At 40.6% G+C, this 27239-nt stretch overlaps 3 protein-coding genes and 1 long non-coding RNA gene across 8 annotated transcripts; 2 read left to right on the forward strand and 2 right to left on the reverse strand.

The window, feature by feature from the left end:
- Positions 1 to 699: 699 nt before the first annotated feature.
- Positions 700 to 9254, reverse strand: LOC110486601 (zinc phosphodiesterase ELAC protein 2). The gene is made up of 23 exons (XM_021558327.3): positions 8736 to 9254; positions 8567 to 8617; positions 8411 to 8481; positions 7239 to 7303; positions 7013 to 7139; positions 6695 to 6841; positions 6066 to 6121; positions 5919 to 5977; positions 5758 to 5830; positions 5530 to 5642; positions 5309 to 5407; positions 5038 to 5176; positions 4790 to 4875; positions 4439 to 4560; positions 4109 to 4205; positions 3853 to 3991; positions 3705 to 3743; positions 3490 to 3599; positions 3312 to 3411; positions 3065 to 3185; positions 2340 to 2418; positions 1564 to 1708; positions 700 to 1221 (listed from the first exon to the last, which is right to left on the reverse strand). Exons 1-23 carry the CDS (start codon positions 9062 to 9064, stop codon positions 976 to 978), a joined length of 2613 nt encoding a protein of 870 aa, XP_021414002.3. The 5' UTR covers positions 9065 to 9254; the 3' UTR covers positions 700 to 975.
- A 15-nt stretch (positions 9255 to 9269) lies between these two features.
- On the forward strand, positions 9270 to 11199 carry LOC149978933 (uncharacterized). Its single transcript, XR_016486013.1, has 2 exons — positions 9270 to 9536; positions 10078 to 11199. It is a non-coding gene; the product is annotated as an uncharacterized LOC149978933 (long non-coding RNA).
- A 672-nt stretch (positions 11200 to 11871) lies between these two features.
- LOC110486602 (dual specificity mitogen-activated protein kinase kinase 4) lies at positions 11872 to 24905 on the reverse strand. 5 transcript variants are annotated; one of them, XM_090196837.1, is made up of 13 exons: positions 24337 to 24898; positions 23379 to 23414; positions 21866 to 21898; positions 19841 to 19943; positions 18401 to 18572; positions 17906 to 18025; positions 17630 to 17749; positions 17457 to 17508; positions 17167 to 17294; positions 14047 to 14124; positions 13754 to 13902; positions 13394 to 13439; positions 11872 to 13194 (listed from the first exon to the last, which is right to left on the reverse strand). In XM_090196837.1, exons 1-13 carry the CDS (start codon positions 24479 to 24481, stop codon positions 13081 to 13083), a joined length of 1296 nt encoding a protein of 431 aa, XP_090052963.1. In that variant the 5' UTR covers positions 24482 to 24898; the 3' UTR covers positions 11872 to 13080. The 5 variants fall into 5 exon arrangements, with proteins under 5 accessions (XP_090052963.1, XP_090052964.1, XP_021414005.3 ...); XM_090196838.1 differs by having other exon boundaries at positions 21866 to 21890; positions 24337 to 24477; XM_021558330.3 differs by lacking the exon at positions 21866 to 21898 and having other exon boundaries at positions 19841 to 19931; positions 24337 to 24901.
- An 11-nt stretch (positions 24906 to 24916) lies between these two features.
- On the forward strand, positions 24917 to 27047 carry LOC110486605 (transmembrane protein 220). Its single transcript, XM_021558334.3, has 6 exons — positions 24917 to 25555; positions 25769 to 25798; positions 25911 to 25971; positions 26193 to 26316; positions 26408 to 26467; positions 26589 to 27047. The coding sequence occupies exons 1-6, from the start codon at positions 25445 to 25447 to the stop codon at positions 26716 to 26718; spliced, it is 516 nt and encodes a 171-aa protein (XP_021414009.3). The 5' UTR covers positions 24917 to 25444; the 3' UTR covers positions 26719 to 27047.
- The last annotated feature ends 192 nt before the right edge of the window (positions 27048 to 27239 follow it).

Here is a 27239-nt window from a genome sequence, read left to right on the forward strand (position 1 = left end):
TGGTTTCCAAACATGATGTTTCCATATATTTGATGTGTTTGACACCATTCCATTCCAGCCATTACGATGACCCCCTCCTCCTATAGCTCCTTCCACCAGCCTCCTCTGATAGGGATCCATTTAGAGTGAACTGTCAGCTGCAAACGCCACCTGTCAGTAAAGTTGCAGTAGCCCCATTAATTGGCATATAAGGTATCCTAACTGTATTCTGATTACTGCAATAAATATTACATCAAAACAGAGTTGTCACACAGAGAGAGCATGCTGCTGGCACAGTGCTCTAGGGGGTCTTGTCTCACTGAAAGATCAGGACTATTTTTGACAGAGGTCACTGTTTAATTTTTCAGGGCTAGAACAATAGCACATTTTGTATTTCATATAAATGATTTACAAAAAGGAAGAAAACAGTTAATCTGGTTCGTGAAGCTTTATATCATATTCATACCCTCACACAGCACACCTAGACCATCATCTATGATGAAATGCAACCTCAACCTTCACCAATAACTGTTAAGCAATGAGTGACCATGGTGCTGTTTGACTATTATGTATGACTATCAGTCCAATGTAATACTACTCATCCATGTGTGACAACTTCACTTAATTCATTTGTTCGGATGCAACTTTAAGGGTGTAGTTTAATAGGACATAAACGTTGTATGAGTTGTTGCTAGAAAACAACAGGCCAATACCATGGAGCATGATTGACATTGCTTTACTTTTTAACGCAAAATCAAAGACTATGTTAATTACATGTTTTATATACACAGCAATGGTAATGACAGGAAAAACAGAAATTCTTTATTCACAAGCGATGAAGGCAGCCAGTCCAGCCAAATGAAAATCTCTTACTTTACAGAGGATCACTCATGCAAGTTTCTCATAAAAATACATTTAAATAAAGCAAACTCAGTAAAATAACAGTCATCTGATTTCCACTAATCTCCGGTGTAACCCAAAGCTATGGTCAGGGTCTTAGTTTGTTTTGAGTCTCTTACTTCCCACGTCCTGTGTTGGTTCCTCTGGCTCTCGTTTGGCACCTTTGCCCGTCTCGCCTTCATTGGGTGTCCTCTGCTCTTCGTTGCTTTCAGCAATGACTCCTTTCATCTGTTTAAGCTCCCTCCTCCCTCTCCTCTCCTCCATCTCTCCGATCTCCTCGGCAAACAGGGCTTTGAGGGGCGGGATGAGTCTGGGGAGGATTCTAAAGTCTCCAAACCGAATCTGAGGAGAGACAGGGAAGAGAGAGATCACTCAGAGGAGGTCTTTCAACATACCCAGCCTCCTCGGAGGCAGCTGGAGATGTATCTCTGATGGGAGTCTAACACATTCTGAATGTTACCTTAAAATGGTACCTCTAGATTTAAACTGAAGTTGTCCGAGAGTATTCTACCTGGACTAGGGGCATTGTCTGCTCATACCGTAGTGAATCATGGTCCTAATTCATTCTGAGGCTACACATATCCAGTGGAAAAGTACATTTCAGACGTGCAGAACCCACATAAACATTTTAATGTTGCTATGCATAACAAGTGGACTAAAGTACACCATTCACCACCCACTTACCCTCATGTGGTCAAAAGATATTCCCACTCTGTCGTTGAAGTCCTCACTGAAGAGGGGGATCTTGGCATAGCGCTGGCTGAAGTGGTTCAGCATGATGAACTCAGCATTCATCTTCATGCCAATACCGATGGCCTGGGAGGTGGTACTGTCATTTTGGGAGGCAAGCAGAGAAGCATGATGCTACTCTGCTACTATTCTAACAGTAATTACCAGACTTAACCCCATGGTAAGCTATACAGAGTTTGTTCAGTTCAACTCAATGACTTTCAAGTTGTTTTCAATGCGAGATGGAGCTCTTTAACCAAAGTCACTGAAATTCCAGCTAGAAGGCAGAAGTGCCTTCATTACCTCCAATACAGAGTTCCAAAAATCAATGTCAATCTCAGAGAAGAATGCAGCCAGTTACAATGCCCTCTAAAAATGACTGGCTTCTCAAAAGCTCCTTGAGTTTCTTTGTCAGCTGAAAAATGGCACTAGTCTATTTCTGTTTACCTCCTTCAATGCATGTCATATTTTCACACTTAGGGCTGGATTCAATCAGTATCACAGAAGTATCACGGAAGATATGCATTATGGCTCCATTGAAATTTAAAGGCAATGTCTACTCGTTTGTGGAGACTGCATTCACGGTAAACACGGCATGTGTCGACTCAATCGGAAATGTTTAACGCGGATCTTCCGCAATATTGATTGAATCCAGCCCAAGAAAGATGTTATTCTATTAGAAAACTGAAGGACACCTCTGAAGAAGTACCATACTAGATCCATCTACTAACCTATGTCTCTTCTCCACAGCCTCGTCCTCCAATCCATCTTCCAATGTGGCTTCATGAATAAGTAAAGTTGCATTCTTTCCTTTGAAAACACAATGACAAACATGAATCACAAGACTGCTGCATGGCACAGCACTTCAAGCTTCTCTTCCTTTCCCAGAGGAAATCAATCACACAGCTCTGTGTAATAAACCATCAGCCAGCCCTGCTTGTCTGGCACACCCAGGCCTCTATAATGAACAGGCATGGGACATAGTCAGGCTCTCTCTGGGAGTCTTCAGCTGGATCACATCCAGTCGAACAATTTAAAAAGAGACAATGAAGTGGGATCCCACAGGAACTATGTGGGAGACCTTGTGATTCATAGCGAACATCGGAGCCGATCGATAGCAATAAGCAATATCTGGTAAATGATGCCAGACAGCATAGAGCATGGATGACAGGTTCAGATCAGACTGGCTACTGTAGATGTCTAGTCCATTAACAGTGATCTATATCATACCACCAGCAACTGTGTAGAGGTCACAGGATACACTCTGGGTCCAAAATTCGAGTATGGCTCTGTGGAACGCACGTAACGGCAAATCAAATGGCATTGGTGAGTATTTACCATTTCATCCAGAAGTGACAAGTGTGGTTCATAGAGAGTGTGTAAATCTTTTCACATCACACAAATTCTGGGAGCTGTACAAACATCACAATTGGGGTCGAGAACTGTTGGTACTGACCCATATGTGCGAGGGCATCGCAAGGCATTGTGTCCCCAGAGAAGACTAGCTGCCAGCCAGACTGATGAGTGATGCTGCAGGCAAAGGCATTCTTACAGTGACGCACTGGACAAGTCTGGAACTATGAGAGAAACAGAATATATGTATTTAAGCTTTGATGACAGCCTCAATAAACAGTCGCTGAACCTAACAAGAGCGTTATGAGTCTTATTGAACCACGAAGCAGCCTGTTCAAGTCTCCACATACCTTTGCTAAATCAGATTTCTTCAGCAGTGCTTGGATGAATGCCTTGGTTTTGAACTTGGACACCTCAGCCCCCTCACACATGACTTTGCTTGGGACAATGCTGAAACATAGTCAAGAATACATCAATATTAGAGAAAGCATGAATTGAACAGAGTAAGGCGTGTCTTTCCTGACATACTTGACATGGCTGAGGATCTCCTCACAGTGGTCATGGTACTGGTTGAGCCAGGTCATCATCTGGACAGGGGCTATCAGATAGATGGGGCTGAAGGCTTTCCCAAGAGTTGCCTGAACGGTGAAGAGATAAGGACATACATTCATTAAAGTGTTCCATTTTGCATGAATTAAACAGGACTCATCTTAAAATCTGAAAAAGAGAAACTCTTTACTGACCAAGGCTCTCTCTCTTTGAAACAGCAAACTCAACAATCCCTGGAAAATAAAGTCATATTCTTTAAAAACTGATTTGAAATTACTTTACGCCAGAATATATGCTATAACTCTGTAATAAACAAATATTTATAGGAAAAATAATCTTTACTGTGTGATGGTCCGCATGCATGTGAGAGATGAAGACGGTTGAGATCTTTGCCAGTGTCTCATCCACACTGTCCCCATAGTGTCGGCACAGCTGGCCAAAGGTGCCCTCTCCGCAGTCCAGCAGCACTGACTGAGTGGCACTGAAGGAGATGGGACAGAGCAGAAACACAGAGAGACAGACATTTATACTGGCTACCTCACACACATCTTTAAGGATTTTTTTTTATAGTAACTCGAGTCTACCTGAGGGCCATTACCTGATGTTGACCAAGTTACCACTAACATTCCTGATCTTCATAGGAAGAGCTGATCCAGTTCCTAAAAAGACCACCTCTGGGTATTTTTCTGCCCGCCCTGCAAGAAACACAATTTTTCTATGCCATTGAAATTTCAGACGTAAAACTATGATATTCTATCAGACAAAAGGACTACAGGAAACTAAACTCTGTTACCTTCTTAAATGCCCAGAGTGAAATGTTTGCAACTCCATTCAAGAGGAGTAAAGAGAAATTGATGGAGCTTTGGACTGAGCAATGTAACATCTCCCCTTGGGCTTCTAGCCTGACCTGTATCAGAGCAGGGCTCACCAGACAGCACTGCAGCATCAGTCGCACGGAACCGCTTGCACTCCTCCACTTCTTGGAGGAAGTTAGGGGCCTCCGCAGCCTCTTTCACAAACTCTTCAGTGTCACAGGAGGGGATGGCATCTCTGATGAATAAGAAACAGTAGAGCACACACACCACTCATCACATAGTGCTGAGAGGGGCAGCGACGCTCTCATTTGACTTTGACAGTGTTGGCATCTATAAGATCATAGAAGAAATAGTAAGTCACACTTAAAAGTAGTGTTTCATCTGAAAAGGTTTTCTTTGACAAAGCAGCCCTTCGTAAGTGGAGACTAATGTCTGGTAAATTGTGGCCTGAAGGACATACTCACCTTTGCCATTCAATCTTGGGTCTGAGCTGGAACTTCAGAAGACACTCGGCTCTGACATTGGGGACATGCAGGGCAGCCTGGGTCTCCTTGAGAAGATCAACAACAAGAGTAGAAACAAAAGCAAGAGTAGAAACAGATTAGCACAATACAACGCAAGCTACAAAAGGTTTCCAAATGAACACGCTTATCTCTGTGTAACAGCAGGTTACAATGGTGAATAATGAAAGTTGTAGCACTTCACAACTTACCTTTGTTGTATAGTGCTGGAGCTCTGGAAATATCTCTGGATGAATCAGATGGAGCTGAGTTTGAATCTTGTGGCTCCTGACGTTGTGAACAGTGCAAACTTGCTCATTCAGGATCAGGTGCTCCGTGGTAGATGGAAACCTAAAATACAAAAACACACAAAAACATGAAACATGTAGAAAGACCAACAGAAAACAGAGAGACAAGTGAAGTGCAGAATATGGAATATGTAAACAGTCTGAAACTGAGTATTACATATGGCTGATTTTGTACCTTTCCATCCATTGCTTGTATTCATCTGTTTTCAGCACAGACTCGGGGCTCATGTGGACTACTAAGGCAGCAGGGTCCTCTGTTCCTCCACGTTGGTATCTGCAGATGAGACAAATAACTCAGAACTTAACTACAATCTCCTAAAGAAGGCCTAAGGAGTAATGACGCAGGATGCAGAAGCAGCCTTTGACACATTTGGCCAACTTCGCTCAGGCCATTACCTGCTCAGCTGCTGATCGATGCAGATTGGTTGAACAAACTCCTCAGAGGGACACTCCACAACAATGAAGGCTGGTCCTGGATCAGTGGGAGTGCACACCTCCTCAGGTTGGATCTGTAGGACAACCATCAGGATCACATCAGATAACAAGACCAAATGTATCTAACATTTACAATAGCTAATCCAAAATTCCAGAGCCCCAACAATCAACCAAATATAATTGAAGTACCTCTCTTCCTTCATAGGTAACACTTTTCCCATCCTTCAGAGCTGCAATGAGAGGACCAATAGATGCAGTGCCTCTGTGGAGAAAGTGCATCAAAAAAGTCATTAATCGGCTCAAGTTTGTTGAGCAGGCAAAACTGAATTTGTATTGAACAATCAACTTACACTGGTAATCCAAGGTTTTTTGCTTGAGCAACCAAGAAGTTCCCCTTCTTAGGATGAAGCTGCAAGTCAAAGAGAAAATTTGACATAAATTGCATCACAATGCAATAATTCAGTACGTCACTGAGACAATGATATTGTGTTTCTTACCTTACAAATGAATGCCACAACTAAAGAAGGATCCCTTGTTGCTCTTGCTTTTCCACCTGAAATGAAAATGCAATGTGGGAATTGGTGCCCTTTGGAGCTCAACATCCTTGAACTAGGGCACTGGTGTCCCCGATAGCGCTGCATGCTCCTTTAGTCTCATGGGTCATCCTTCCCAATCTCTTTCCGTTGACTTGACTATTGGAAGTCTGGATAAATTTAGTATTGAATTTTGCGTTTGAATGGGAGCGCTGCCTGGGTTAACACTTGCATTTGATTGGCTCGGAATATAAATGATATTTTCCTTCAGGAGAGGCATTTCCTTGTGTTTCTTTTTTGTTTTTACTTGTTTTGTTCGTCCATATCTCTTTTCCTACTGTGTTGTACAAAGTTTTAGCAGTCTGTCTTGTATCTTATGCTAGCTAGCTTTTTGCAAGTCAGAAACATTTTCAGAAACACAACCTGTTTGTACCTCCATCCTAGCAAAATAGTTGATTGGTTTGATTAGCGATACTAGTGCCCATGTAGACTCCACCATACTTCCCCTCTTTTTATCATCTTCGTACCCAGGGTTTCTAACAGTCAGAGCATGCGCAGCCTGGGCTTCAGAGCCTACAAGCTCCTAGTCTTACCTGGGCTGGTTGCTCTCTCCTTCCTGCTGTCTGTGCTGGTGTCCTCAGAGTCTTCCGGCCTCCACAGCTCCCTCCTCTGGGGACTACTGGAGGGGCTGCTCCTCCCTGAGTTAGGGGAGCACTTTGGCCCATCCTCTCTGAGCTGGGCTGGTATAATTGGGGTTAAGAGAGTGTCAACTACCAACTCTTCAGTATGAGAACACAAATATTCACTATTTTACCCGTCATAAACCTAATATGCTTTAAGATAAAGAGTATGAGTAACAGTAAATTACTCAATTCTAAAAAAAAATTACCAAGGTGATTTCTAGTACTCACCAAATATTGGTATTTGACTAACTGTCATTGTATCATCTGTGTATTGTTTCTCGGTGTATGGTCGAACAGCTAGCTTGATTTCTTCCAGTGGTCCAGAAAATACTCTGATGGCATTCACATATTTCTCCTAGATCAAGAGGAGGAAATTACATATTAGACTCAGGATACCACAAAAACAGTTGACTCATTACAGACAATCTTTTGTACTGCTACAATGTCCACTCACCAGTTGTGGTGGTCCAGAGAGAACAACCTCAGGGACACCAGTGTCTTTCAGTGTCAATATCATCCCTAAACCAGAGAGTACACAGTTTATCACACCTAAGGACATACACGGAGACATAGGCTAAGCATGCAATAACCTTTGACCTATGTCTAGCTACAGTCATGTGAAAAAGTAAGTACACACCCTGGAAAGTGGTCTTTTTTGGTGCATATTTGGACAGATGGCTATGTAATCTTCACGTCAACATTATTGACAGATAAAGGTAACCTCATTTAACAAATGACACAGAAAGATTATACTTTGCAATCATTTATTAATCAAAAATCAACCGAAACGCAATTCCATAGTGCAGGAAACATAAGTACACTCCTAGCTTCAATAGCTGGTGTTGCCCCCTTTGGCTGAAATAACTTCATGTAGCCGTTTCTTGCAACTGTCTATGTCTCTTACATCCACTGGGAGGAATTTTTGCATACTCTTCTTTACAGTACTGCTTCAATTGTGTCATGTATGGGGGCTTGTTTTGCATGTACAGCCCGCTTCAAGTCCCCCCACTGTTTTTTGACACATTTGAGATCTGGGTTTTGACTCGGGCCATTCCATACCCTCAATTCTTCTTTTTTAGCCATTCTGTTGTAGTTTTGCATCATTGTCCTGTTACAAGATCCATGTTCAGTTTAGTTTCAGCTTTTTGACAGATGGCCTCACATTCTCCTCAATAATTCTCTGGAATAATATTGAATTCATGGTTGACTCAATAATGGCAAACTGGCCAGGCCCTGAGGTAGCAAAGCAGCCCCAAACTATAATGCCACCACCTCCATGCTCTACGGTTGGTATGAGGTTCTTCTGTTCAAAGGCAGTGTTTCGTTTTAGCCAAACATGGCATCTGGCATTGCGGCCAAACACATTTTTTGGGGGGATTTGTTAAACTGGGTTACCTTTATCAATGAATGTGGTTGGAATTTAGCTCAAATGTATGTGCGCAAATATGTAAAAACAACAAAATTACCACTTTCCATGGAGTGTACTTACTTTTTCACATGACAGTACACAGAGACATAGGCTAATCATGCAATAAGTTTTGATCTGTCTATTATGTATGCACAGTTTTTCCCAGGTTGACAGATAACTGACTTGATGTCAAGTGGCTAGAATAACAAGCAACTTACCTGATAGACCACCAACATTCTCCCAGCTCATTCTAGTGAGGAAAATATTGTCCAAGCGAGCAGCTTTTAACCTGACAAGAGGAACATTGAGATTTATTGAGCAGAGACTGAATTATAGATTTTAGTTGAAAATTGACAGGAGGCAATTCAACTTACTTGTGCTCTTGCATCAGCCTCTGTGTTCCCTCACCACAGTTGAATAGGTACCTTCCACAGAGGGAAAAGGGTAAACAAATATGCTGCAGCCAAGTGCCTTTCTGATACCCACTATACAAATATATTTGGCAACAAATTGTCAGACACTCATGTTCTCTGGTTAAGTTACCTATTGAACTCAGAGAAGACATAAAGTGATGCGCCATTATCTCGGCTCCCTGCCCCGACGACCTGCGCGTAGACAGTGGCTGGTCCATGCACATCCACTCCACGTTTCCTCTGTTCTCTAGACTTCACATGTCGCAATGTTTCTTTGGGTGCTCTGGGTTTCTTTGATCCCCGATGTTGGTTGTCTGTTGTGTTCGTAGACATTGTCCGCAGAAACTGAAAAAGATGTTCACTGCATGCGAAGCTTTGTAGGCGACCCGTAGGTGTGTGTCTCACAAATAGCCATGCAATTGATTTACAGTGTAGAGACACTTTAGTCATACTAAACATTCGGTTTAATGAAAGTCAGTTCTGCTCGTCGTACAAGACAGCAAACGTATCGACAATCATTGCATAATCTTTATGAAAATATAATTTTACCTATCAGCCCACATATCATTGAAATATAAACATTCAGCGGTTGAGACATGTGATTTGACGCTCAACTGTGTTTCTTCCGGCGTAGATTGATGACGTCTTCATCACGCTCTCGATCATTGGTGTGCTTATTTTGTATTTATTTAACCTTTAACTAGACAAGCCAGTTAAGAACAAATCGGTATTTACAATGACGGACTACCAAAAGGCCTCCTGCGGGGACGGAGGCTGCGATTAAACTTTAAATATATATATATATATAAATATAGGACAAAACACACATCACTACATAAAGAGAGACCTAAAACAACAACATAGCATGGTAGCAGCACAAAACATGGTACAACCATTATTGGGCACAGACAACAGCACAAAGGGCAAGAAGGTAGAGACAACAATACATCATACAAAGCAGCCACAACTGTCAGTAAGAGTGTCCATGATCGAGTCTTTGAATTAAGAGATTTAGATAAAACTGTCCAGTTTGAGTGTTTGTTGCAGCTCGTTCCAGTCGCTAAATTAGCTGCAGCGAACTGAAAAGAGGAGCAACCCAGGGATGTGTGTGCTTTGGGGACCTTTGACAGAATGTGACTGGCAGAACGGGTGTTGTGTGTGGAGGATGAGGGCTGCAGTAGATATCTCAGATAAGGGGGAGTGAGGCCAAAGAGAGTTTTAAAAAAATATATAAATACGCATCAACCAGTGGGTCTTGCGATGGGTATACAGAGATGACCAGTTTACAGAGGAGTATATAGTGCAGTGATGTGTCCTATAAGGAGCATTGGTGGCAGCCTCCACTATTTATGCTGCAATAGTTTGTGTTGGGGGGCTAGGGTCAGTCTGTTATATCTGGAGTATTTCTCCTGTCTTATCCAGTGTCCTGTGTGAATTTAAGTATGCTCTCTGTCACTCTCTTTCTCTCCGAGGACCTGAGCCCTAGGACCATGCCTCAGGACTACCTGGCCTGGCCTCCTTGCTGTCCCCAGTCCACCTAGTCGTGCTGCTGCTCCAGTTTCAACTGTTCTGCCTGCGGCTATGGAATCCTGACCTGTTCACCGGACGTGCGACCTTGTCACAGACCTGCTGTTTTAAACTCTCTAGAGACAGCAGGTGTGGTAGAGATACTCTGAATGATCGGCTATGAAAAGCCAACTGACATGTACTCATGAGGTGCTGACCTGTTGCACCCTCTACAACCACTGTGATTATTATTTTCTGACCCTGCTGGTCATCTATGAACATTTGAACATCTTGGCCATGTACTGTTATAATCTCCACCCGGCACAGCCAGAAGAGGACTGGTCATCCCTCATAGCCTGGTTCCTCTCTAAGTTTCTTTCTAGGTTCCGGCCTTTCTAGGGAGTTTTTCCTAGGCACCGTGCTTCTACACCTGCATTGCTTGCTGTTCGGTGTTTTAAGGCTGGGTTTCTGTATAGCACTTTGTGACATCAGCTGATGTAAGAAGGGCTTTATAAATACATTTGATTGATTGAAATCTGATGGCCGAATGGTAAAGAACATCTAGCCGCTCGAGAGCACCCTTACCTGCCGATCTATAAATGATGTCTCCGTAATCTGGCATGGGTAGGATGGTCACCTGAATCAGGGTTAGTATGGCAGCTGGGGTGAAAGAGGAGCGATTACGATAGAGGAAACCAAATCTAGATTTAACTTTAGCCTGCAGCTTTGATATGTGCTGAGAGAAGGACAGTGTACCGTCTAGTCATACTCCCAAGTACTTGTATGAGGTGACTACCTCAAGCTCTAAACTCTTGAGGTAGTAATCACACCTGTGGGGAGAGGGGTATTCTTCTTACCAAACCACATGACCTTTGTTTTGGAGGTGTTCAGAACAAGTTTAAGGGTAGAGAATGTTAGTTGGACACTTAGGAAAGCTTTGTTGTTGAGCGTTTAACACAACATCCAGGGAGGGGCCATCTGAGTATTAATACATATGGGAGGTCTCACTGTTCTTTTGCATTGATTTGCAATATAGCAATAATACAACCAATAAATAAACTGGAGTATTTTTTTATAAAAGCTAATAATATCTGACAACATTATATTCAGTAATATAACAGAGCTTATCAATAGCTTCATATGTAGCAAGTCAGGTAGACTGATAAATTGTATGGCAAATTCATGATGTTAAAAATAAACATTTATATTTGGATAGTCATCTTTATATGTTATGAATTTAAAAGACAATATACAAATGTAAATGTTTATTAATATCATGAATTTGGCATTGTATTTATAGGGCTACAGACTCTTCACACTGGCTTGCTAAAATAGAGGGACACCATTGTGGGCTATTTGTCTTATTTTACCATTTATCCTGCTAGCTTGTACCCCTTGACCCCTAAAATAAGTTTTTAATGAGATATTTCTTTGAATCTTCTTTGATCTTTTTTATATTACATTTTTCTTCATATTGTGCTTTCAGACCCGTTGCTTTCCTTTATTGTGCAGCAATTATCCTGACCAAAAGGAATGGTTTAAATAATGAATTACAAAAGCGAAAACTAGTAAATAAGGTCTTCATGTGTTTCAAATGCTCCATTGCCACTTGCCAGAGTTACTCTGTATGAACACCAGTAAGGCAAATCCCTGTACAGGTTTTATTTGTTGGATAGTTCTTACATTTTTCTGTGACACCAAGCTCAAAATGTACACTGATTTTTTCAGTCAGATGAAAGATAAAATAAATTGATACATCCTTATATTTCATAAGCTCATTTTAATATTCTCAGGTCATTAAATATTTTACACATTCTGCCCAGCAAGATATACTAATTTGAATGTTCTACAGTAAAACTGCAAACATTGAAATGCATGTTGTATGCAATGATATCCAGCCAATTTAATAGTTTACTGCTGCACCAGTATTTTACCAGCAGTCAACTAAGTTTCAATTATATCTGGTAATCTAAAAAGATGTGAACTACACTGTGTGTACTAAACCTCTAGATTCTGTGTACATTGTGAATATTATAGGAGTCAATCAATCAGTCTGAAAACAGTTCAGGTACCATGCATTTAAGAAACAATCAGCTGAAATATTTAGGGGCCGGTCAGGTCCATTAGAATGGTTGCAACATCCAGAACAGTAGGCAATTTCATTACAGATAAATGTGTGGCTATATACAGGGATACAAGATGGCATTATGAATAATTACAGATCAACAGCACCATACATACATACAGCTTAGCATTTAAGGAGAGTGTTGCATATGCCATGGCTGAGAGAGCCAGTGAGTGTGTTTGTTTGTGTGGTTGCTTGCCTTCTTACATCAATGGATTAACCTGAGCTCAAATAGATGCAGCGTAACTAAATATCTCTCAAAGCACAATTATTTCTCTCTTTATTTATATAATCAGCACAAAGTCCATTGCACAGTGACGGCAGCACCCTCACAACATTAGATGGAGGCCACATGATCCTGTCCATCAATGCTGTTATGTTTTAAAATTGTTTTACACCATAAGAAGCAAGGTTTCATTTAAGATACCAACCACAATTCTTAAAGTAACATACATGGAAGAGGTGGGAAGAGTCAAATAGCATGATTCCAGTATCTCCAAATCATATATTCCACAAGTGATTAAACACTATAAATACATTTCCAGATTTTAAATCACTGTACTGTATCCACATTAGAGATGAGGTCTCACATCGAGGTGAACCAAGACCATGGTATATTCATTCAGTTACTAGTTGTACTTACATGTAAGTGTGTGTGTAGGATAGAGAAAAGTGTGAGAATGTTGATAGCATACAGACATGACTGATCACCAGTCTTAGTAGACGTGGTGTTTAAGTTTGTACATTTCCAGTCTTAGTTTAACACTGCAGTATGGGATGAAGCAACTCTTTAGGTCATTGTTGTTGTTGTTGTTCCAGGCTTCCGTTTCTACTTGTTCTACAGTCAGTCGACGTACATGGGGGAGCTGGGAGAAGTGGGCATCTGATCCAGGATTCTGCAGACGTAACTAGCAACATCCACTGAGCGCTCCTCATACATCAGAATGAAAGCATGTTTCTGTATTGAAGAGAACCAGAAACATGTAATAATATGTACGGGTGATAAGTATCTCTGCATGTAATACAATTACATTAATTCATATAGCAGACACCCGTATGTATACATATTCATACACCCCCTCGTACTGTGGGAATCAAACCTTGAACTGTAGGTGCCATGCTCTACCAACTGAGCCACACGGGACGTACATACTTACCAGAAGCTCTTTGTACTTTGGCCTTTTTGACTCATCCTTTGTTAGGCTAAAGGGGCAAAGGGAATAAATAATTAAAATTCTGCTGTGCAATAAACCACATCATGGGTCTCTGAGACTTAAAAACAGACATTACATGTTTTGTCCACCAGGGGGAAATGAAATCCAGATGATGTCTCATTCAGAAGATTACCTTATGAATTTCACATCTTTTATTATTTGTGGGTGAATACTGTGAAAGTATGCAGTAGTTTACATTAACAATATTGCTCTGCAGTGATTCAATATACTTCAACTTATACTATATCATCGTGAGAATAACATTTAAGCAGTGCCAGCAGAAGTTGTATCTTTGTCCTTTACCACAGATTGACAAAGTTGATGAATTTGGGGGAGAACTGCCTGTCTTCTGAGTTGGTAAGCTGTGGAGGTTCTCCCTTCACCACCTGTGTCAACTGGTCAAACACACTGTTCCACTTTGGGTAGGGAAACCGCCCAGTCGCCAGCTCGTACTGTAAAAAACCCCACATGGTGAGTCTAGTTACAATATTACAAAAACAAAGAATAATCTTGTCTTGTGGATTTAACATTCCGTGTATCTTCAAATAGCTCGTTGAATGTTAAAGACAACGTGGACAAGAGGGTTGAGGACCCACCAGTGTTATCCCCAAACTCCATACGTCTGACCGGACGTCATAGCCTTGTCTGGAGGCACTTGGGTCTATTCTCTCAGGCTGTGGAAGAGACAAGGAAAACACGTTACAACTCATCATAGTGATATCATAGATGGGCCTTTAAAGAGAAAAACTAAAATGAAGAACAAACATTCAAATAAAATGTTCAAAATTAGACAACTTGAAAAAAAAATATCAAAACAGAGACTTGTGAGACAAGTGTGTATACAGTCCTCACCATATGCATTTGGACAGTGAAGCTCATCTTATTTTGGCTCTATACTCCAGTATTTTGGATAATCAATCAAATGACTGAAGCAATGGTATAAAATAACACCATATATATTTGAGGGTATCCGTTTTGTCCTTTTGAAATAAAAGCACTTTATGTATCTAGTTCCCCCATTTTAAGAAATCACAAGTATTTGGACAAATTCACAGTAATCTGAAGGTTCATTTTTGGTTCCATATCATTTCTCACACAACTGTATCAAGCTTGTAGCATATCGGTAGAAATTGTCAAATAAATTGGCCCTCCAAATGGAAAAGGTTGTCGACCCCTGGTGTAGCCTATTTACCGGCAACTTCAGGAGCATAACGCAGCCAGCGTAGACGATCTTGATCACTGGCTCCCTCGAGACATGTGTGTTAATTATTTCAAACAGTGCTTAAAGTAACAGACAAGCTCAATACACATAGTTCATTTTAAAACACATAGGGTGTGTATATAAAAACATATAAAATGTAAAAATTTCAACCAATAGAATGGTCGAAAGAAAAGACTACACTTGGTCAACCAAGATTAATTTTTAGTCTGGGACAGCCCAACGGAAAACCCTGTCCATGTCCTCAATTCCTGGTTCTACATGCCTTTCATAATAATCACCTCAGCCAGTTACTTCACGTATGACCTCACCTCCACGCATATAAAGAAAAATGCAGTGGTTCCAAACAGTGCCAAGGTCATCAGAAGCAGACTTCTACCAGCCATGCTGCTGAGTGGAGGGAGCACCTCCTATCCTCTGGCTCATTCATTCATGCACCAGAAATAGATGATGTCACTCATTCATAGCAGTGGGACAGAATTCCCTGACTGCAGCACTGATGTGTTTTATGGCATAGTGGCTACAGCACCAGCTCACCTCTGCCAAGACTGAAAAAGATCTGGCTGCCCAGCTCTCACCTAGGACACAGCTCACAGCTACTCAGACATGTTATGAACTCAAAACACAACTACTCAGACCTACTACACCATGTATAAAACATTAAGAACACCTGCTCTTTCCATGACAGACTGAACAGGTGAATCCAGGTGAAAGCTATGACCCCTTATTGATGTCACTTGTTACATCCACTTCAATCAGTGTAGATGAAGGGGAGGATACAGGTTAAAGGATGTTTTAGCCTTGAGACAATTGAGACATGGATTGTGTATGTATGTGTGTCATTCAGAGGGTGAATGGGCAAGACAAAATATTGAAGTGCCTTTGAACGGGGTATGGTAGTAGTTGCCAAGCACACCGGTTTGTCAAGAACTGCAACACTGCTGGGTTTTTCACGCTCAACAGTTTCCTGTGTGTATCAAGAATGGTCCACCACCCAAAGGTCATCCAGCTTGACAACTGTGGGAAGCATTGGAGTCAACATGGGCCAGCCCACCATACATGTGGAACACTTTCGGCACCTTGTAGAGTCCACGCCCTGACAAATTGAGGCTGTTATGAGGGCAAAAGGGGATGCAACTCAATAGTAGGAAGGTGTTCTTAATGTATTGTACTCAGTGTATATTATCAACTCAAAACAACATCGGTGCACATTTAATTTAGATGTGTAATTGCTTTCAAATACATAAAGTATTTCCTAATTCAAATGAAAGAACTGTTGATTTAAGAATGCTTTGGTACACAATGGTAGTAGCCTTGTGTGGTAGTAGCCTTGTGTGGTAGTAGCCTTAACCTGACACTAGTGTGCAAAAGAATTAGTGAGCATATTCCAACAAACATTTCAGACGTGGCCACTTGCCAGCTACATGATCTAAATTAAAACAACCAGAGAAGAACAGAGCTAGACTGTCACCTGAACCAAATACCATGAACCAAATCTAACCTACTTAATTGTAGTGTAGTACATAATATTCCATTGAAGTGAAATCAATCCCTCTCTAATATCTAGACCAAACAGAGACAAATGGTGCTAAAGCAATTAGCAATGGGGTGGCCAAGAAGCACCTGGCAGGTCTGCAATTTTTATATTTGAAAAAGGGAACTGGAGTCATGCGGGTTGGATTCCTGCACTGTGAGCTCACAGCTGTGGGAGCACCAACCCAAACAGCTTTATTCTGACAGACATGAATGAAGTAACCCAGCCCTTCCTTGGCCTTCTGGTAGACGCGTGGCAGAGATATGGCAGAGGTGTGCCCTACATCCTGATAAGGAGATGCCAAATTTAGAATGGAAACTGGAGGGGCCGGGGCTCCCTTCTCCCATCAGCAATACCACCGCCAGAAAATTAACCCTGTGATGACGACACGATGAGCTCATTCATCTGCACTGCCAGCAGTTTGGACGACTTCAACCATGTCGCATGCACACAGACGGCATGAGATTCCTCTGCAGCTAATCCAAAATAGGAACAAGACAACAAGAACAGATATCAGTAACGACCATAATATAATTACCAACGCTGCTATCAACAATAAGGAAAGGGGAATCAGAGAGGTGTAGGGGGCTGCCTTAAATTGGCATCCACTTCATCAGCGCCCGGGGAGCAGTTGTTGTTAGGGGTTAACTGCCTTGCTCAAGGGCAGAACGGCAGATTTTTCCACCTTGTCGGATACAGAGATTCGAACCAGCGACCTTTCGGTTACTGGCCCAACAATCTTAACTACCTGCCTTCTCTCAATAACAACAGTACAGTCTCCTTACAACTGACGATCACCACCAAGTCACTAAGTACCAAAACAGTTGAATTCTTATTATGTACTGGATCGTGTGAAAGTGAAATGTATTCTTAGAAAGAGCCTTAGTTGTACATCTTCCACTTGTCTTGTCTTTCAGCCATTAATGAAACAATGCACTGAAATCCCCATATATAATCACTTACTGCCATGTACGGTCTGCACCCTGCATCTCTGGTTTTGGCAATGGAGTCCACCAGCTGCCCACTGATGCCAAAATCACAAAGCTTAATGTTGCCATTCCTGTCCAGGAGGATGTTGGATGGCTTGATGTCTGAGAGGAGAAACATATAGAAGAGATGACAAAGCTAGGCTAAGAGTTCTGGGTAAAGGAAGTGCCACTTCTGTTGTGGTACAGTAAATAGAGCATTGTGAGGTAATAACCATCTCAAATGAGGAAATAAAGAACAAGTTCTCCATTTTGGAGTCATCTTACCTCTGTGAATTATTTTCAAGTATTCTTTTAAGTGGTTAAGTGCTTTCACAGTCTGTAATGAAAACACATAGCAACTAAATTAATATAGAGAAATATGTACCCTTCCTGTCAAATTAATCCGTGTAAATTGAATCAGTGTAAATTATGTAAGGAGAAAATGCATGAAAACTTACAGCTAATGTTATTTTGCCTAATATTTCCTCTGGAATCACATCATCTAAAGCACAATATACATATTTGTAGAATTTGTCGAAGGAGGTAGACATAAGTTCCATACATATCCAACAGTCCCCCTGACAAAGAAAATAATTATAAGACATAACATTACTGCGTGAAGACAATACACTGCTTATTGCTAACTACACAGAACGATTGATTGACATCCAATGCATTTCCTATATAGAGAACTCAATCAACAAAACACAGAAGTGAAAAACTTGCATGGTCACCTCTCTGAAAAGAGCCCCATAAAACTGAACTATGTAGAGACAGTCACTACTCCTCATGACCACATCCAGATCCATTAGCAGCTGCTTCTGTTCCTTCTCATCAACCGTTGACCTAATCCTCTGTGGGAGACACACATTGTAATCAGATGCATGTTGCTTTCAATTGCGACCATGGTTGGAAGTCACAGGAGGTTGGTGGCACCGTAATTGGTGAGGACGGGCACGTGGTAAATGGCTAGAGTGGAATTAGTGGAAAGGTATCAACATCAAACACATGGTTTCCATTCGCTCTGTTACAGCCATTATTACAAGCCTTCCTCCCCTTACCATGAGCAACATGTTACCATATCCTGCAATGGGAGTCAGTTACACTTTGGTGATTATGATGATTACTGAGTGTTCGTTTCGCAATATAGCCTAAGACTGATGAGCAGGCATAAATCTTGCCCTGAACACTGTAGTTTAGTCAATAAGAGGTCAGTAAGGGGTAGTCACCTTGACAGCCATTATCTGGTTGCTGGGCTTGTGCACCATCTTGTTGACAGAGCCGTAAGCGCCCCGCCCAATCTCCCCCAGGTCCTTGAGGTCCTCAGCCGTGAAGTCACAATCGCCACCGGCGGTCTTCAACTTCCCTGACGACTCGATACTATGCGTACGCAGCCTCTCTCTGGCCACAGAAATAGGTGGGAGACATAAGAAACACAATCTTAGTTTAGTTAATTTCACCTCAATCATATACTGAACAAAAATGTCAATGCAACATGAAACAATTTCAAAGATTTTGCTGTGTTAGAGTTCATATAAAAGGAAATCAGTCAGTTTAAATAAATTAGTCCCTAGTCTATGGATTTCCTATAACTGGGCAGGGGTGCAGCCATGGGTGGGCCTGGGATGGCATAGGCTCCGACGATCCCGCAGGCGAAGAAGCCGAATGTGGATGTCCTGGGCTTGCGTGATTACACGTGGTCTGTGGTTGTGGGGCCATTTGGACGTACTGCCATTTTTTTTTTTTTAAATGCCGTTAGAGGCGGCTTATGGTAGAGAAATTAACATTAAATTCTCTGGCAACAGCGCTGGTGAACATTCCTGCAGTAAGCATGCCAATTGCATGCTGTCTCAAAACTTGAGACATCTGTGGCATTGTGTTGTGACAAAACGGCACATTTTTGAGTGGCCTTTTATTGTCCACAGCACAAGGTTCACCTGTGTAATGATCATAACGTTTAATCAGCTTTTTGATTTGCCACACCTGTCAGGTGGATGGATTATCTCGACAAAGGATAAAGTGCTCACTAACAGGGATGTAAACAAATTTGTGCACAGAATTTGAGAGAAATAAGCTTTTTGTGCATGTGGAACATTTCTGGAATCTTTTATTTCAGCTCATGAAACATGATACCAACACTTTACATGTTGCATTTATATTTTTGTTCAATATATATGTATATATATATAAAATACTGCACCTGAAAAAGTAACGTTAGTTGGCATCCGTTTGTTCAGTTTGCATTATCCAGCATCAGTCATTTGCTTGTCCAGGGTAACTTAGCAGGTTCATGTTATCATCTAATTACACAGCCAAGACACAGGGCTTATTCACACTACAATAGTGTTGCCCAAACAGGTACTTGAGGCTACATTCAGTTACTGTCGGTTTTCCATGAGCAGGTGGAGATAGAAATACAACAACTGCTAATCATTCCAACCTCACTTAGCCTGTCTTTATTGTGACAGATTGCCTGGGTACCTATACCGTACTGAATGTTACATTGACAATGTGTGGCTTTGGAGATGAAGTCTCAGCAGACTGTAGACTACAGTGCAGAGTCATATAACAATTCATTATGCAGGAGTTTGCATTGTGGCTAATGCAAATTCCGCTCCATGTACATCTTCAGAAAACCACATCCATGCAAAGTTCGGAGGTCAACTTACATGTGGGGGTTCTGGAATGGGGGTCCTGCTGTATTCAGAGTGAATCTGGTCGTTGGTTTGATCGGGGGATTGGCAAAATTTAACTTCAGTGCTTTGCGTTTACCTGATAGGGAAGAGGCAGAGTTTATGTCAGATTGCACACAAGACATCTATGGCAGGTGTAGAGCCAAGAACCAGAAAACAACATTTACACACTCAAAGACAACATGAAAACAAACAGTTACCATACCACAGAATGAGAGACCAGTAAAGCAATGGAGAGGTAAATTTAACAAGAGTATTCAAGTAAATTTACTGAAGTCATGCAATCCACATCTAGGGACGATGGATGTAAGAGTAATGACCTGCTTCTTACCAAAGGCATCCCTCTTTATATTTCTCTGTGAGAACATACATTTCTTCTATAGATGTTGCTTTTGAGATTTTGGCTGATACTGAGCTATATGGGAGTCAACAAAACAGGTCTTGACCAAATTAAAATGAATCACGAGTAGGTCTAATAACAGGTTCTCAATCAAATGTGTGTATGCTACAGCCTCAGTGGCCAGGAACAGAAACCCCCTGGGGCACACACTTCTCATTTTTACAAGACATGTCCTGGTTGTACCAGTGACTCATTGCAGATGGTAGGTATATACTTCGACCAGTTAACTGAAGTTGATGCAGAGGTATACACTTCTCAGTAGACACCTGCTCTAAACCATAGCCTAGTACTAGATCACATACCATGGCTATTCAGGCTGGAGGCTTAGCTAAAATCCAACCCTCACCTACCATATTTTAGTAGGTTTTGCTTGGTAATTTAAGCAATAACGAGGGAATAGGTGAGAATTTAAATTAAAAACTGACCATTTTTCTTGATTTTTACATTATTATTATTATTATTTTTCATTTAGGCTACTACCCAGAGACTGTGAAACATGACAACATTGTGTCATGAAATTCTAACTGAACAAAAGCATTGATCTGACAGAACTGTATCTTTGATAATAGAAAATGTGACTTTTGGCTCATAACCATACATAAGAGTCAAATAGCCTACACTGCAGCCTGGAAAATATTGCCAGAGGAGAAGGAGCTTCCCAAGTAGAACTGTTCTGAGTTCACCTTGAAATGAAGGATGCATTCTGTTCTCTCCACCCAAAACACCACAAGAATGTATGTACTCAAATTCCAATAAGATGGCACACGCCATTGGAAATTACACTAGTGTCTCCATGTCTCAACAGGCAAGTGTTTAAGTACAGCTCATGCCAAAAATCACTTACGTGTTCAAAACAAAACAGCTGCAAACTGGTTTGAAAAACAATGTGACAAAACCCCAAGCATTACTAGCTAGTGTTGCTTGTTAGTAGCAAGCTGACTAAAAGTACTCAAACTAAAAAGGTAATGTTTATTAAAAACACACCTAATAAATAAATACAAGCAAAAGGAACTACACTTCTATCAAGATAAATGTATTTTCCAACACAGTGCTATTTTGTGTAGGTTATCAGTTCAGGCCAAACCAAACAGTGGTAAAGACCAGTTGAAAGCCAAAGTGTGAATCTATATACACCAATGCTAATGGAAGCTCTTAGCCCTAGGCTTGTGCCGATGATGGATGATCAGAATATGGATTGGAACGTCTTGGTAAATGAACATTATGAAACTAAATTGTTTGGTGATATCTAACAGTAAGGTGAAAACATACAGGATGGTTAACACCAACCGTTGTTGTTTTTTAAACTACAGAGAAGTTAAATCAATAAGACTCAGTTGGACAAGTCTTTCATTCACTTGCTTTGCATCAGTAAAATATTATGACCTAATGTCTTAAATCACAGACCAACATAAGCTGCACTCTAACTCTAGGATAATCAATGTTTAGCCTCAACTATCAAAACCGGCACAAGCCTACTTGACCCCAACAACTCTTCACTTGGATTAGTTGAGAAAAGAGGACAGACTCCCCCATACCAGACCATCAGGCGGAAGCAAAGGGTTGAGAACTGTTGGTACTGTAGCAAAAGAGGTTTGGCTTACTTGGGGGAGCTCCAGACAGGTTTATCTGAAACCCTAAAGGTGAGAAGAGAACATTTCTTTTTCATATTTCACCTTTATTTAGGCTACTGTTTGACCGATAAACAAAAAACAATCAAGTTCTATTAGGAAACGTGGTGAACAACAAACACTGTTCTTCTCAGCTTCAGTTTAGACCAGGGAACGATGCAGCACTGTTTCCCAACACCCGGCACCACCTTGACTGACAACTATTTGAAGTATCTCAAATCAACTTGATTTTGCTAAATGAGGCTTCATTCCTGGAAAGTTCGATGAATCACAGTTTGATGCCAAGTGTGGACAACTACGACACACACTAAAACATGACCAACTAGCCCAATTGAAGAAATGCTGACCGGAAATATGTTATCTGGGCCTAACCTAAATGCAATACTTAACTAAATAATTAGGGTACTTATCAGATGTTACCAGCTGAAATGGCAGCAGCCTTGTTATCAATGTTGCATGTTAGAGTTAATAATCATAAATGTACTTAGTTTGAAGCAGTACAAGCTCCTTTGCGTAAGCCCCCCAAATTATACAATAAGAACACAGAGACAACTGGCTGAATAGGCACTGGTGCTAGGGAAGGCCTACTAAAAACGTAGGCTTACCTCTTGCACTTGTCTTCTCTATGCTATGGATGGTACATTTCCCAGACCCTATTGTATGTTGTATGCACTTTTCCAAAAGAAACCAACCAATAACTAAAGAGTTAAAAACATTTATTATTCAAATCTGGAAGACCGTGTTCTGTTATTCTTTTTTTACTGTCAAATGTAACACTGCACTTTGAAATGTCCCTGTAAACAAATGTGGCTATGGCCTCGTGACATACTCAAATGATTTTCTGCTGAGTGAACTAATGAACTTTTAGAACTTGGCCTCACATCAGTGGCATAACTGGTAAACGTTTACGCTGATCATTCCACCACACAGAAACATGTATTGCTAGGGGGAGATTAAACTACATGCACACACATATAGCAGGAAACAACCAAGATAACTTTGGTATGATTGAGGATTAGCTCAGGCAGATTCAGTGGAGATAATTGGGGTAGACGTATAAAAATAACAACCTTCAAATTATTTTTTTAAAATGGAGGGGTGTGCGATAGAAAATGAAATGCATCCACAAAATGATCCTGGCAGGGAAAGACAATGACAATTGAAGATACTATTCTTGGGGCAGCTCACCGTTGATCAGCATCAAGTCAGGAGGGTTATGGGAAGTTAGTAGCATTAAGGAAAGGGAAGGAAAAACATCACAGAAATGTAGTTTCAATACTTTGACACTAACAGAAGCGGACCATAACATATGTTTCTTTCATTTACTACCTGTTAAATATCAGATTGAGAACGGCATGCAAAAGTATAGAACCAGATCCAAAAGAAACTAACGAGCTACGACAGTTATTGTTATTAAAGCATCAACAACAAAGATGTATATATATATCTTTATAAAATGTGTAATTTTGACAGTAACGTTAGCTACCTGTTTCACTCTGACATCTCCAGCACGTGTTGGATTCTGTAAGTTAAGAAATATATAGTTTGTAAAAACATAGCTAGCTAATATGCATTGGGTGGACATTTAACAGATTTCTCCTGGTGGATGTAAGTTAACGTTATTTGAAATCTAAGAGATTCTCATGCAACAGTTTCACTGTGCTAGCAATAACTGCCTGGCCTAGGATACTTCTAGATTTTAGTAATAAAGCCCTTTATCCACTTCACAAGAGTCAGATCAAATCATGGATAACATTTTTGTCTCTGCATCCAGTAGTTAACGTTTCGCGAGCTAATGCTAACTAGCGTTAGTGCAATGACTGGAATTATATGGTAACTGCTACAGTAGCATGTTAGTAGATACAATGAATTTCCCCAAAACACATCCCGACATGATCTTGTTATTTTTTAGAACTGCAACATATTGTAGTTAGCTAGTTAGAGGTAACCTGACATTGAAAGACAGTAAGCAACACATGACCACATCCAGATAAATCATGACAGGCCTTCTAGCTAGCTAACGTTATTTAGGCTAGCTAGCAATGCCGCTTGTTAGCTAACGTTACCTAGCTAGCGAGTTAACTTACCAACTATTCACTAGTTAACGTAAGCTGTGGTTAGCTAACGTTGCTTTTGGTGTTAATAATTTCTAACAAAACCCATTTTCAGAACCCGTTATTTGATTAGAAGACAATGTTTTGGGTGTAAGGGCAACTGATTTTGACAGTCGCTAGCTAACGTTAACTGTAGACACCAAACTTAACTACCTAACAAACTAGTAATAGTGTGTGGATACAACTGAGGCAAGTTATCTGTTAGTAAGTAGATAGCTAGCTTGCCAGTATAGGTAGCTAGTTCGTTAGCATAGTCATTAGGTTACTTCCGTTAACACCACTCACAAAAAATATCTAGTTATTAACAAGCTGGTATTTTACAATCCTTACCTTGCATACTGCTCATTGTTGTTATGTGTTGCGACTGGGATTGGTGGTGATGTGAGCCTGTAGATCCTGCGTTATTGCTGTTGTGGCTGGTAGATGTTGTTGAGTTGTTGGGGCTGGGTGTCGCCATTGTGTGTTTGAATTCCATCAGCAGCACTAGGCTGCAATGGAGAGAGCAACTTCACCCTTACAAAACAAGACTGGAGAATAATCAAACTGGCCAGACTTCTTCGACTCAAATGTGCGTAGTGGATGTAGAGAGCGCTACTGTACAAGACTGTAACTACCAACAGACAGTAAGCAATCGGGACAGTGTTAGACAGTCCAGTAACCACCTTTCCACATAGTCGAAACCAAAGATGGTGGATAAATAAAGACTATTCAGTCAGGCCTTTTACCATTGAAAAAAGGTCAGTTCCGGCTTACTTAACTGGGTGTGTCTCCCATAGACACCAATGCAATAGCAGCTTGGTCTGGTCTACTTAATTTAATTGAACCAGAAAAAAACAGACAAAATCAGCGAGTGGGGTGTCTCGCTTCCTCTTCCGTCTCTGGTCAAGACTCTGTCAGCTGACCAAATGTCACTTGCGAACGTGAACACCCACAGCTACGCGACGCTGCTGTGTTTGTGGGCATAGTTCGAGGAACACAAATCTAGGCTCAGTTAACCATACCGCCAGCGTTAACTTAATTAAAGGGTAGGGGCGATTTCTAGCATTAGGCTATGAATTACCATACAGTGAACAGTAAAATGTCAGTTTACGTACATTAAAGTAGTGTGTAATACTGTCCAGAATTGTTTATATTTTAAAGTAGCCAAATCAGTATTTCATGTAACAGTAACACATATGTACCTTTTAATCGTTTTCCTTAGTCATATATATTCAGAAAGCAGTTTCCAGGATAAAAAAGATAGAAAACAACGCGTCTAGGCGACTTTGCAATCGTGCCTATAAATGTAAAGTTGTCGAAACTTCATACCTCAAACCTCACTCTAAAAAATTAACGGATACGGATTCAACGCAAAGTTTATGGTTCAAAGTCCAGGAGGAAAATTTGCTGTCGAATTGCTGATTACTAGAAACTGGTTCTGTAGTTATAGACAGTGACAATGAACGAACCTAGTGAAGTTAAGTGCACAAAAACGAACGTTTCTCTGATCATTTGGAGAGTTTGCAATGTATGCATGTCATTGTTCTTTGCTCTAGCAAGTTATGTGCAGGCAAGTGATTCCCTTATTTGATTGCATTGTTTGAGATACTTTGTATCTATAGCCTACTGTATTTCGCGTTAGCTGTGGGTATATCTGCTTCTGTTGATCTCATGGATTTAGCAGAGTAATTTAATGAGTGAACATGGTGTATGTCTGTCTCTGAATATTTGGCCTAACTGAGTAAATCCCACGTTTTATCCTTTGTCTTTTTTATTGGCATAGATGAACGATCCGGATGCAGTGTTATGGATGGTAGGATCACGCTTTTTTAGTCGTTGAATGTTCTTATGAATTACTATAATCAAAGTGCTTTTTTAAATGTTTTATTTACAGTCATCCACATACACACATTTTCTATTTCCAGGTTGCCTATGCTATTCCAGCAAATCTGTGTTTATTGATTGCCATTAAACCACATGTAACAGGTATGTGGGCATTATGGATGAATAGAGATCCATCAATGACCTTTGCCTATTTTTCCTATTAAATAACATTTCCATTTTAACATTTTTGGCCAGTGAAAAAGGCCATTGACTGTTTAGTATCTTGTAGCTAGCTATATCATGTGTAGTTAAAGCTAGAAATATATATGCATGAGCCTGCACTGCACCCTGAATGTTTAAATGCTTGAGAGACTGTTTTTCAGAGACACTACTTTGGAGGAGAATTGCTAAACTTCATGTGCTTATTTCGACTGCTGTTGTTTCCATGATGGGATGGACTCTGTATAAAAAGCACATCACAAATATCTTCCAGCAAGAGGAGGGAAGGTATAGTCTCACAGTCAAAATATTTTTCTGTTTAGATGAGCATTGTGTACAATAATTATTTTTGGTCACACCTGTTTCTCTCTATCCCCAGGGAATTCTCTGGTCTCATGTTGATACTTGTCTGGCTTCTCCTGTGTCAACACTCTGGATGGTAAGGACTTTCAATATAGATTTGGACCATATCCCTATATGCAAAACTTTATTTAAAATAAATTAAGACTCAAACTCAGTACATCACTGATATCTGTACTGTCGTAACTCTTTTCTATTAGTTCTATTGGGGCTCTCAGACTGTCTGTTGCTGTTGCCATCACAATCTTCCCCTTTGTGGCCTGGCTGTACTACTACATTAACAAGGAGCTGAGGACCAGCTGGCCCCCGCATTGTAAAACTGCACTGTAGATATCCATTCATTAAGATAGTCCAGTGACGAGTGAGCAACATATCTGCGGGATGGAACATTTACAAGAGGATATGACCTAGCTACAGTGGCAGCATGGAAATCATGAATGCATTGTTTAAAAAGACGCATGTAAAAAAGCACCCCTACTAAACCATACATCTAAATAAGTGACAATGTCATAAATTAGAATGTATATGATTGATACATTTTCCTTTTTTTTTTATTGGAATCATACTTTTCTCTTTCATTTTTGTTGTTGTAGGCAACCCATTGCACTTGTGGTGATATCTGGTGTAATCACAGTAAAATAAAGCAATTTAATAAAAAATATAAATGGCTTTTTATTATTATTTTTGCATCAGAAATCGAAATTGAAAGAAATGCATGTACTCCAAATAATTAGATATTTTTATTTAGCACCACTGCGCCTCAATAGCTACAGGATATGTGCTTTAAAAGTAATGTAGGCTATATTTAAATAAATGTAAATCAAACTCATTTTGTTTTTGGTGCTCCTAAC

This window comes from Oncorhynchus mykiss, chromosome 13, assembly GCF_057628025.1.
Source record: "Oncorhynchus mykiss isolate SJ-2025 chromosome 13, ASM5762802v1, whole genome shotgun sequence".
NCBI lineage: Eukaryota > Metazoa > Chordata > Actinopteri > Salmoniformes > Salmonidae > Oncorhynchus > Oncorhynchus mykiss.